At 40.6% G+C, this 13,136-nt stretch overlaps 1 protein-coding gene across 1 annotated transcript in view; it reads right to left on the minus strand.

Annotated features, from left to right (window-relative positions):
* Nucleotides 1–4,192: 4,192 nt before the first annotated feature.
* Nucleotides 4,193–13,136, minus strand: part of IQGAP1 (IQ motif containing GTPase activating protein 1) — a 109,696-nt gene continuing 100,752 nt past the window's right edge. The window contains exons 36-38 of the mRNA XM_025436877.3: nucleotides 12,322–12,444; nucleotides 8,922–9,030; nucleotides 4,193–7,109 (exon numbers count right to left, since the gene is read on the minus strand). Coding sequence (XP_025292662.1) covers nucleotides 6,996–7,109; nucleotides 8,922–9,030; nucleotides 12,322–12,444 — 346 coding nt within the window. The 3' untranslated portion in view covers nucleotides 4,193–6,995. The remainder of the gene's footprint in view (nucleotides 7,110–8,921; nucleotides 9,031–12,321; nucleotides 12,445–13,136) is intronic.

Below are 13,136 nucleotides of genomic sequence, written 5' to 3' on the forward strand. Positions count from 1 at the left end.
AGGCTCTATGCAGGAAGCCCGATGTGGGACTCGATCCCGGGTCTCCAGGATCACACCCCAGGCAGAAGGCAGCGCTAAACCACTGAGCCTCCCAGGCTGCCTTATACTATTCCTTCTATTTATAGGTTAGTTTTCCCTAATAAAAGTTTTAAAACTGTAATGCTGAAGGAGTATTAAAATATTTCCATTTTCCCAAGCATCTTTAGCATATTGGGTTAAATAAGTTGTCTCTAAGTCAAAAGGTTATAAGTTTAATTCAGTTATTTAATAAGTCTTAGTGAAGCCCCTTGTCTACTTCCCAAGCCTGGAGAAAGTGGATGATCTCATGACTGAACAATAAAATTAGGTAATTTTTTTTTTTTTTGGCTTTTAACAAAATTGGAAGACCTAATCATGTCCCAATTATTACAAATCACTGAGATTCTTTGGATAAACAAAGGAGTCCCTCCGAAATGGGTGACATCATTATAACAAAACACCTTCCATTGCCATATGCTTATTTGACAACAAAAATTCTCAGAGCTTACATTTACAAAAATGAAAAATAGAAAAGAACTGACCATGAGCCCTATCACATTCTAGCAAGTAGTGACATTTATCCATAAGTTCCTTAAACCTTCATTTTAAAAAAAAATCTTCATTTTTCTCATTAAGAAACGCATTTCAGGGGTGCCTGGGTGGCTCAAGTTGGTTAAGTGTCTGCCTTTCGGTTCAGGTCATGATCCCAGGATTCTGGGATCGAGTTCCGCTTAGGCTCCCCGCTCCATAGACGGATCTGCTTTTCCCTCTGCCTCTGTCTCGCTCTCTCTCTGTCTCTTCTGAATAAATGAATCAAATCTTAAAAAAAATAACAACCGCATTTCAAATATCTTACTTCTACAACTGTCGAGACAATACATGACTTTGATCAAATATGCACTAACAAGAACTAGAATGACACAAAATATTTTTCTGGATTGCATTAATAGCCTAAGGTCAAAGGAAATAAAACACATTGTAATTTTTGCTAGATAATCATGACAGAATAATGAAAAGTAAGACTTAGGCTTTAAATATTAGGGCAGGGATCCCTGGGTGGCACAGCGGTTTGGCGCCTGCCTTTGGCCCAAGGCGCGATCCTGGAGACCCGGGATCGAGTCCCACATCGGGCTCCCGGTGCATGGAGCCTGCTTCTCCCTCTGCCTGTGTCTCTGCCTCTCTCTCTCTCTCTCAGTGACTATCATAAATAAATAAAAATTAAAAAAAAAGATTAAAAAAAATAATAAATAAATATTAGGGCAAAATTCTGAGGGAAGTGGAATGGAAACATGAGTTTATTTATTTTTAAGATTTTTATTTATTCATGAGCGACACACAGAGAGAGGCAGAGACATAGACAGAAGGAGAAGCAAGCTCCATGCAGGGAGCCCCACGTGGGACTTGATCCCGGGACTCCAGGATTATGTTCTGAGCTGAAGGCAGATGCCCAACTGCTGAGCTACCCAGGCATCCCGGAAACATGAGTTTAAAGAGGAAAAAAGATGTAAAGGTTTGAGCTGATAGCTGTTCGCATACCTTTAAAAATGGATAGGGTACAAAAATGGACATATAGATCAATGGATTAGAATAGAGAACCCAAAAATAAACCCATATTTATCTGGCCAATTAACCTATAACAAAGGAGAAAAATATATAATGGAGAAAAAGACAGCCTCTTCAATAAATGGTGCTAGGAAAACTGGGCAGCCACAGAATGAAACTGGACCACTTTCTTACACCATATACAAAAATAAACTCAAAATGGCTTAAAGACGTAAATATGAGACATGAAACCTTAAGACTCCTAGAAGAAAACATAGGTGGTCATCTCTTTGACATTGGCCTTAGCAACATTTTTCTGGATATGTCTCCTTGGGCAAGAAAAACAAAAACCAACTATTGAGACAGCACCAAAGTAGAAGCTTTTCTACAGGTAAGTAAACCATCAAGAAAATGACAAGACAACCTACTGAATGAGAGAAGATATTTGCCAGTGATATATCTAATAAGGGGTTAATACCCAAAATACATTAAGAACTTATGAAACTCAACAGCAAAAATTATCTGATTAAAAAAATGAGCAGAGGATCTGTATATTTTTCCAAAGACATACAAATGGCTAAAAGACACTTGAAAAGACGCTCCTCATCACTACTTATCAGGGAGATGCAAATCAAAATGAGATATCACCTTATATCTGTCAGAATGGCTAGAATCAAAAAGACAAGAAATAACAAGTGTTGGCAAGATATAGAGAAAGAGGGACTCTTGGGGATTGTTGGTGGGAATGGAAATTGGTGACGTCACTGTGGAAAATAGTATGGAGTTTCCTCAAAAAATTAAAAATAGAACTAGCCTATGATCCAAAACTCCCCTACTGAGTACTGACTCAAACAAAATGACAATGCTAATTTGAAAACATGTGTGTGTGTGTGTGTGTGTATATATATATATATATATATATATATATATATATATTATTATTTATAGCAGCATTACTTACAATAGCCAAGATATGGAAGCAACCCAAGTGTCCATCCATGGATGAATAAAGATGTGGTATATACACACAATGGAATATTATTCAGCTGTAAAAAAAGAAAGAGATCTTGCCATTTGAGACAACACGGATGCACCTATTGTGCTAAGAGAAGGAAGTCAGGGAAAGACATATACAGTATGATTTCACTCATTTGGGATCTAAAAACAAAACAAACAGATCAAGAAAAAATAAAACTTACAGGGATCAAATTGATGGTTGGGGTGGGTAGGTGAACTACAAGGAATTAGGAGTATAAACCTTCAATAAGTAAGTCATGAAGGTGGAAAGGACCACATACAGGGACGCCCAAGACATTCAGTCTGAGGAGCAGTGACTCTTGATCTTGGGGTTATGAATTGGAGCCCCTCCTTTGGGTGTAGAAATTACTTAAAAATAAAATCTTCAAAATAAAATAAAATAAAATCTTCAAAAGAAAAAAAAAAAAAGGGAGGCGGGGAAATCCAGCATAGGGAATAGTCAGTAAGGCTGTAATAGCGCTTGATGACAGATTGTGACTACACTCCCTGCAGTTGAGCTCTGAGTGTAAAACAAACTAGACGGGCTTCTGTTGCATACCTTTAAAGTGAGGTCATTTTTATCTTGAAATTCGTAGTAGGTTGGCAATTGCACACTTCATAATTGAAACATCACAAAATTTAGATGTCAAGTTTAAAATCCGTGGAGGGGTACAGCTGCCCCAAACTCCCCCCAGGTTTGCACAGGCATCAAGGTAGGAGCGGCCCTGGCCTAGGGCGGGCATCACTAGGGGCTCCCGCTTCCCTTCCTCTCATTCCCGCCCCACCCCATCCTGGTTTCCTTATTTAATACCGTTAGGTCTTGATGAGCACCTCTCTAACTCCTTTACCCACAGGACAACTAGAGCCTAGGTTGACTCAATGACACAGGCGTGGGGAGCAGCACCCCCACTTCAGGATGAAAAAAAGAGGCTGGTGGGTGGGAAGGCCCAGTCCCACCACAGCGCTCATCACTACTCCACTTACACAGACCAGTCTCTCATTTTCCACGGCTGTTTACTTTGGAGTTATTCTGTTTTTCCTCTTCTTTCCTAGTCCCTAATTTTCCAATAAAGTCTGGCCACAGTTTATAAACACAACAGGATGCTTACATACATATTTGTATCTTTGAGTGAGGCTGTCCGTGGGGGCTTACTTAAAAGGAAGCCACGTTTCCCCCCCACTCTGGCTGTTTACTTTTTCCATATGCAACTTTATCTCATCCCTTCCAGGGACTTGGGTGGAGCAGAGAAATCCCCTGAAGGATGTACTATGACCTGGGGTGCTGCTGCTCACAGAACAGGGTCATAGGCCGTAGCAGTTTTAAACTCCCCCCCCCCCCCGCCCCATTGGCCAAACAGAGGTGGTATCGTGTGCTCTCCCCACCCCCTATTTCTTTTTCTGTTGAGGGTAGTTAAAGCCTATTTCTCTTAAAAAGGCTAAACTCTCATATTAAACATGTGAGTGGAAAGCGGACTTGGGTCTGCTGCTTCAGGAAGATTGTAAAGGGTTTTGGTTTTTTTTTTCTGTTGTGGTTTTCAATCATTAAATCTCACTCCAGTCAACGCTGTTGAACAGGAACTGTTAACAATGAAACTGAGAAAAATAAACACAAACATGAACAAATGACCTTTTATTTCATACAGAGATACAAAGGCAATTGTGTGCAGTGGTCTGATGAGTAGTCCAAATGGTTGGACGTAAATTCATGATAAATGTCATGATAGCTGTCGGAAGACAAGGTAGAAGGAAGAAGACTGAGACAGAGAACGCTATGGCTAATAAATAAGAGGAGGAGCTACATGGTCTCAATGCCACCACTTGAGTTCGTCTGGGCAAGCTCCATGCCATTAGAACTGTAATTCTACAGTTACCATCGAAATCTTGAAGTGTATTCTGTGCTATTTTGCATTGGAGTTGTATCAAGGAAATTATTAAAGGAGTTGTAAACTTTGCTCATGGTCTGTCATGGATGTGGCCTTGGAGCTCCATGGGCATTTGGGATGGGTATCCTCTTAAAGTAAGAGGGCTGACACTTTGGTCCCAGTTTTTTTGGTGATGCTACTTGTAATAGCATCTGCTTTTGATCTGAGGAAAATATTCACTGAAAAATGATTTCCCAAAATACAGTAAAAAACGAAGTCAGTCTAGTGGAGTCTTCGGTCATGGAGCTCCATGCCTCACCTCTTCCTGTCTGGAGTGTGTGAAGACTTCAACAACTCACATTTGCACGACGGTGGACCTGACTGAGTAAACACATGAAAAACACATCTCCAATGCTTACATTTATAATAGGGACACATCACATAATTACTAACGAAAGTTTATTGGCTTTCAATATACATCAGGAAATTTTTATTTTTTATTATTTTTTTAAGATTTTGTTTGTTTATTCATGAGAAACACAGAGACAGAGGCAGAGACACAGGCAAAGCTATAAGAAAGCAGGCTCCATGCAGGGAGCCCGATGTGGAACTCGATCCCGGGTCTCCAGGACCACGCCCTGGGCCGAAGGCAGGCGCCAAACCGCTGAGCCACCCAGGGATCCCCTATCAGGAAATTTTTAAGCGTAAGTTTATTATTTTAAGCTTTATTGTTTTATGATAAAAATACCGAACCAAAACATCAGAGAAAATGGAGCCTCAGTAGCATGATTTCCAACATATTTCCCTGGATAGTTTTTTCTTTTTTTTTAAGTATATGACTTTTTAATGTAATAACATACGCTTCCTAAATTCAATGTTTAGAATTGAATTGTTTCTGACTAAACCCAGAAAATGGGAGCTCATAAAATAAAGGCATGGCCTGGGCAGCAACAAAAGAAAGAAGTGGGGAAAAAGAGACCCTGATACCAAGCTAACCTCGGTTGGTTGGTTTTTTGTTTTGGTCTATATAAGGCAGGACTGTCTCCCTAAACTCTGCAGATAAATCCTAGTGTTTTAGCTATAAGAAAGTTTTAAGAGTTCAGATATACAGATAAGCCAATTTTTAAAAATCCTTTTCTTACAGTATTCTAAAGGCTTTTAAAGCATTATATAAATCTTCAAAATTCCTATCACCCACATTTCAAGAAATAAATGTACACTTTAATAAGGCACTCTTACAACATAAAACAGATTTGAGGACAATCATTTTACGTATGCTAGGGCTGGCCCCTCCTTTTGCCACGGGGACAGAGTGGACTGCCTTCCTGAACATAGCCCCCTTCTGTGCATCAATACATACAAGCAGGCACCGCAGACCACTGCAAACCTGCCTACATAGCTGGGTTTATTGATGGGACTCTCCCTCCCGCTGATGAGAGAACTACACCAACAGTACTGCTCAAATTTAATGGTGACATTTTATTTTATTTATTTTTTAATGGTAACATTTTATTTTATTTTTTAAAAAGATTTTATTTATCTATTCATGAGAGACAGAGAGAGGCAGAGACACAGGCAGAGGGAGAAGCAGGCCCCATGCAGGAAGCCCGACGTGGGACTCAATCCCGGGTCTCGAGGATCCTGCGCTGGGCCAAAGGTGCCGCTAAACTGCTAAGCCACCCGGGCTGCCCTAATGGTAACATTTTATTTTTTTTTATTTTATTTTTTTTTTTAAAGATTTTATTTATTTATTCATGACAGAGAGAGAGAGAGAGAGAGAGAGAGAGAGAGAGAGGGAGGCAGAGATACAGACAGAGGGAGAAGCAGGCTCCATGCAGGGAGCCCGATGTGGGACTCGATCCTGAGTCTCAGGATCACACCCCAGGCTGCAGGCGGCGCCAAACCACTGCGCCACGGGGGCTGCCCTAATGGTAACATTTTAAAACTGTGTCTCCCCTTTGCTAGAAATGTTTCTTTGAACACAGAGCACTGACTTCTGTTAGCTCCTGCTCATAAAGGAAAACAGTGGAAGAGAACCAATGAGCCCCTGGATCCTTCCATTTGACCGATGGGATGGAAACGTAAAGGAATTTCACCTTCAAATGACAACTGAATGCCAGGAGATGACCTGACTTGTGAGTTGTGTGCCTTATGTGCATGTGTTATTCGTGTTGATAGATCCTACTTCCAAGTAACAAGAATTCAAGCCCCACCATCCCTGTTGCTAATTTAAACACCAAAGCTTACAATAGAGTAATGCAGCCTCTAAGACCATAACAACAGAGATTTTAGTGGAGCCTCCACTCTTTCCTAAGTGACGGAAGAAAATGAGGGGACAAGAGGGTCGGACAGCCTGAAATACAGTTTCACTATGAAGAAAGGGCAATAGACATCCCATCAGAGTGGGAGGGTTAAAAACGTGGCGTTGGGAGTGTATCAAGTTGAGGCTTTTTTGTGGCCTGGGTCTTTGCTTCCAATGAGTAAAGAAGGACCCAAGAAAGGTCACCGTGAGGAGCTTCTTTCCTTCATCCTTCTGGTCTGGTGGCAATGGATCAATTACTTCCCGTAGAACTTTTTGTTGAGGAGGAAGATCAGAAGGTTGACATTTACTTTAGCTCTATTAAATAATTTCATGACTGCGACTCCTTCATACTGTAGCTGCAGCAGGTCCTATAAAAACAACATTTTACAGTCAAACAAGTCTGTGGAATAAGAAAGGACATGATGTAGGGAGGGATCCAGAAGGAACAAGGAATGACAAATGTGAAGTGGTGTGAAAAAGAGGTGCCCAACCACAGAACGGTCCACTGCACAACCACCCTGAGAACTCAAGGAATGGGACATGCTGCTCAACAGAATATTCTGGTACATCTGTATATCAAAATACACAAAACATGGAAAGAAAAAGCAGCATGTTCACTCATCACACATACTTCCTATTTCAGAGCTGACAATAACGTGTCTCCAGTTTGTCTAAGTGATGGGTCACCTGGGGAAGGGGGAGGCATTTCAATCTATGATAAAATATACTAATCACTGAAGACAGGATACAGCCACTAACGTCATCTCAATAGTATCCACTAGAGTCTTACTTTTTATTTCACGTGAGAAAATTTCTATATTTTGAAGGCAAGGGGAAGAAGGACAAAATGTTTATTAGGTGCCTCCAGTGTGCTCAACATTGGGTAGGCACATCAGATAGTGTCTTTTTAAGTCCTGATAAAAGTCCTATAGGTGTGATTATCCCGAGTTTAAAGATGAGGCTCAGAGATATTCAGAGTGGCATGGAGTGGATCTGGATCTGGATCTAGAGCCCCTGCTTCTCCCATTGCCCTCTACTGTCCAGAGCACATTTAGGAAGTGAGTAGTCTTGCACATGAACTTCAGAAGAGACAGAATGAGTCAAGGCACTTGAAAGAACCCAAAGTTCAAACAATGCAACTTCTGGAAAAATTCTAGCAGCTCCATGAGAACGAAGGCCCTGGTGTGTCACCTGTGCCTGACAGAACACCTGCACCTGATCCTCATTCTATATTTAATGCGCCTGTGCACGGATCAACATGCTACCGAGGCAGGCTGGTCGGCCTGTGCAACGCTGGTGAGACTAAAGACGTGACAGGATCTTTTTTTTTGGGTGTAAGCACCTGAGCATGTGCATCACAGAATCACTTCACTTTTGTTCAGCTAACATGTTTGAAGGTCTACTCATCACTAAGGAGGAAATGAAGACACACTACCGTGGGTCCTTAAGGAGCTCACGGTCTGGCAGGCATGTGTGCAGGAATAAATGAGAGGGCTGGGGGGTGGGCAGCAGGTGCAGAAGCCCAGCACACGTTCAGAGATGGCCCCTGCCCAGGCCCACAGAGCACAGCAGTGAGATGCAGTACAAGGAATGGGACAGAAGTGATGAGGACACACACGGAGCTGTGGAGCCTGGACAGAGCCCAGGAGGCCTTGTGGTACCCTGGTGCTTTTCTACTGCGTAAAGACTAGAAATATTTTGGAATAAAAAATAGGTTAAATTATGTTATAAATGATTCACTGCAGAGTTCTTCCCGAATTTAAAATGGGATTCAGTTTACAAAGATGCAATTTATACACATCTTGTCAGAAATACACTTTTAAGTCCCCAAAATCAAATCAAAATGAGAAAAGATTTCAAGCTATTGAATAGGTTTACAATTTTCTACTATCATTACTTAAACATTTTGTTCAACGTCAAGGTACCAGTTCAATTTAGTGCCAACACTAAGTAGTAGCTTCAGATAAAAGCTTTCAGAAGACGTCCAGATCTGCCCAAGCTCTCCAGGGAGTACAGACCAAGTCAGATGCACAGCAGCCCTCAGCTCCTTTCCCGCCTGTGTGGGCGCTGGCTCAATGCAGGGTGATCCAAACATGTGTCTTTTTTACCTACTGTCCACCCCAAAAAGAACACAACCACATCACATATAAAGTTTTCAGTTCTGTATGGTGCATACCCACCTGATAATGCAACATAAATGTCTCCATTTGAACACCCATGAACTTGGCTTTCACTTCAAAGTCTCCAACTTCTTCTGTTGGACTGATTTCAAAGATAACATTTTTAAACCTGTTGAAACATAACATCATAAGGGTGTGATTTTTTTCATTCTCATATAAAAATATTCTGTGAAATGTAGAAAGAATATTAACAATCTTCAAGGGGTGCCTGGGTGGCTCAGTTTGTGAAGCATCTGCCTTTGGCTCAGGTCAAGATCCTAGAGTCCTGGGATTAAGCCCCACGTGGGGCTCCCTGTTCAGCGGGGAGTCTGCTCCTGCCTCTCCCTCTGCTCCTCCTCCCACTTGCGCTCTCCCTCTCTCTTTCTCAAATAAACATATAAAATCTTAAAAAGAACAAAACAATCTTTCTTCAAGAGTGAAAAGGGGTACCAAATAAAGGCCCAAAACACTTCTACAGGTAGAACAGTGTGTGGCTACTACTCTAACTACCACATGCTCGGAGACTTGGGGAGAGCCGGGAACCTCTCCCTGCAGCCCTTGCATGCTGTGGGAAGAGGGACCATGGAGGAATGCCACCCTCTGAAAGGATGATGTCACAGGAATTCTCTTGGCTTTCCCCGTGGCCACTGCTTAAATCCAATGGTAAAAGGATAATCAAGGGGAAACTAGACTGGAAGGAGAGGGAGGAAAGGATGAATGCATGTTTGAGGATTGTAAGAAGTGTGTAAGTAAACAAAAAGGGGTCAGAACAAAAAGCCATGAGAGGGGGTGCCATAGATACAAATGCACTCAGTACCAAGTACCACCAAAGATACATTGCTATTTACCAAGAGTATTTAAGGTATTACTCATTCTCAATATGTTATAAGCCCAGAAACTTCAGTGGGGATATGTTATTCCCTGAGTGATCAAAGCCTGTTGGTCCAGACTTCTAGAATTCAATTATAGAACAGAGCCAAGAACCATGAATGATATAAAACAGGCCACAGAGAAGCTATGAGAGAGGTCACAAAATCCACACACTAGAACATTCACATCTTACTCAACAGGAGGTCCTCACAGGTCATTCCTTAAAGAGACTTTCTGTGATGATTTTATTTGAATCAGTTTGCTTTGTTATCTGGTTTCTAAGCCTCTAGTAGAAATTAAAAGAAGCCCCCCCCCCCCCAAAAAAAGGATGGCATTTAAACAATAGAAAATAATGACAAAAAGAAGGGAAGAGATAATAAATATGAGACCCGTAAAGTGCATTAACTGCTCTACATAAAAACCCCAAAAATGATTGGAGAAAATACAGATAATAAGCCATGATTCACACACACACACACTTATACACACACACTCAACCAGCGTACTACTTCAGGGATATATATACAAGTTAAACTTTTTTAAGCTGCTATTTAAAACAGTATGGCAGTTCCTCAAAAACTTGAAAACTATCATATGATCCAGCAATCCCACTTTAGGGTATATATTCCAAAGAACTAAAAACAGGATCCCAAAGAGATATTTACACTTCCATGCATTCATTCCTCACAAGAGCCAAGAGTGGCAAGAAATCCAAATGGACACTGATGAATACACAAACACAATGTGGTACATATACATACAGTGGAATATTATTCAGCCTAAAAAAGAAAGAAATCTGTCCCATGCTACAACATGGATGAACCAAGTGAAATAAGCCAAGTCATGAAAAGACAAGTGCTGTAGGATTCCACTTACTTGAGGTGCCTAGAGGAGTCAAATACATAAAATCAGGGAGTAGATTGGGTTGCCAGGCTTGGGGAGAGGGAGAGGGAAATGCAGAGCTGTTGTTTAACAGGTATAGTTTATTTGGTAAGATGAAAAGGTTCTGGACATCTGTCGCATAACAAGGTGAATATACTCAAAACTACTAAGCTACACACTTAAAAATATAGTTAAGATGATAAATTTTATGCCTTGTGTTTTTTATAATGAAAAAATGTTAACACTCTGGCTAGAAATTCCATTTTTAGGCATCTATCATAAAAAAATAATCATAGGTAAAACCAAAGATTTACATATAAAGGTATACCACAAATGTAATCATGTAAAAAGTAAAATAAACTTAAATGTCATACAGTAGGTGAATGGTTAAATTTTAACTACAACATGGAGTGTTTTGTGGCCATTAAAAAGCATGCTTTCAAAGAAAGTGAAAATCCTCAAAATGTTACGGGGAAAAAAAATGGGGATACAGGGCTATATTTACAATTTATGTTAAAAAAATAATAGGCAGATAAGTTTTTTTAAGATTTATTTATTTATTTATTTATGATAGACATTGATTTATATTCTTTCATTGTTTGATATAACTCCATTTTAAAAATCAGTTTTCTTTTCTTTTTTAAGATTTTATTTATTTATTCATGAGAGAGACACACAGAGAGAGAGAGAGAGAGAGAGGCAGAGACACAAGCAGAGAGAGAAGCAGGCTCCATGCCGGGAGCCCAACGCGGGACTCGATCCCGGGACTCCAGGATCACACGCTCTGGGCCAAAGGCAGGCACTAAACCACTTAGCCATTCAGGGATCCCCAATAGGTAGATAAATTAAGTGGATGGTGCCTTTTCTTTTTCTTCATGCTTTACCAATTTCCAAAGGTTAACAACAAATACATACTATTTTAGGATCAGAAAAGTTAAGTTTCTTTTTAAACAAAGTTGTTGTTGTTGTTTTTTTTTTTTTCATTTTTTTTTTATTTATGATAGTCACACACAGAGAGAGAGAGAGGCAGAGACACAGGCAGAGGGAGAAGCAGGCTCCATGCACCGGGAGCCCGACGTGGGATTCGATCCAGGGTCTCCAGGATCGCGCCCTGGGCCAAAGGCAGGCGCCAAACCGCTGCGCCACCCAGGGATCCCTAAAGTTGTTGTTTTAACAGACACAAAATCTCAAGCTCAGCTTCATAAGGTCACAGGGCAGATTGAGCAGGTATTAATATTGCCTGCTAACAACAGCCAGGCCAGATCCAGAGACCTTGTACAGAGCAAGCTGGCAATCCCCAGGAAAGAGAATGAGGGTAAGTCCCTGATCCCCAGCCTCAGGTGGAATAAAGTAAACCCTTCTTCTTGTTATTCTTATTTATTCTTGGTTTAGACACAAGGATAAATAAGAAATGGTGTCCTGCTTTAAAGAGGAAAAATTAAGTTGGGGCCCACACAGGTGTGAACACAGCCTGGGGCAAATATTCTACAACAAAGGGGAAGAAATACTTTCCCTTTTATGATGGACAAATTTAAGTCTGGCTATTAGGCCTAATGTTTCACCTCAATAGTTAGATAAGTAGATAGAAAATATGAAAACGACCATCCACATAACAGAAAGAAAAGGCAGTAAGATAATGATAAGACAAAGTAAAGAAGTAAATACTCACTGGTTCACTTGCAGGTCCTCAATTTCCAAAAGGACTCCTTTTTCATGTAGTCTTGCTGCTGTGTATTTCAAAGAAATCTTTTTGCTTTTCTTTCCTTTCATTTCCCTAGGCTTCTTGGAGACCCTGTAAAAAAAATCACACCATATCACTTTCTATCTGTAATTGTGTACTACAAGTCTCTTAGTAGTTCAAGGATATGGGGTCAGAAAATGGACTTCCCACATATAAGCCTAAGTAACAAACTGATTCTAAAATGGCAAATAAGTGTTAGGATTAGCCTGAGGAATCTCTCTGTAAAACAGGGGAAACATTACTAAATTGCTTTGCCTTTAATTATATTTGCAAACCCACCATGAATTTGAGAGTCATCTGCCTGGGTCCCTCTCAACACCTAAACACCTACAAGTTAGCTATAAAGGCTTCTAACACCAGCCTGAAGGAACTGTATTGAACCCCAAGAGAGTCACTGTAAGCCCCCTGGCTTGGCAGGGCAAAAATAAATATCTACAGAATAAGTAATTTTTAAAAGACTTTATGCCTCCAGTGTAGTAAATACAGAGGAATGGGAAAAAGGAAAAAGATCTTAGGAGGCTACTGTGATAATCGAGGTAAGAAGTGATTTTCAAAAGCAAGCAAAGGAAGAAGAGAGATCCCTGAGAACCAGAGATTTGGGACTCCCAAAGGAAGGGTCTCACGAAACAGGGCGGGAATGCTGGTACAGGAGTCAAAGGGAACTGCTATGGAAGACAACTGCAATATCTACAGAAATTACAACTGTATAAAACCTTTGACCCAGTGATTCCATGTCTAGGAAT

The sequence above is a fragment of the Canis lupus genome, chromosome 3, assembly GCF_003254725.2.
Source record: "Canis lupus dingo isolate Sandy chromosome 3, ASM325472v2, whole genome shotgun sequence".
NCBI lineage: Eukaryota > Metazoa > Chordata > Mammalia > Carnivora > Canidae > Canis > Canis lupus.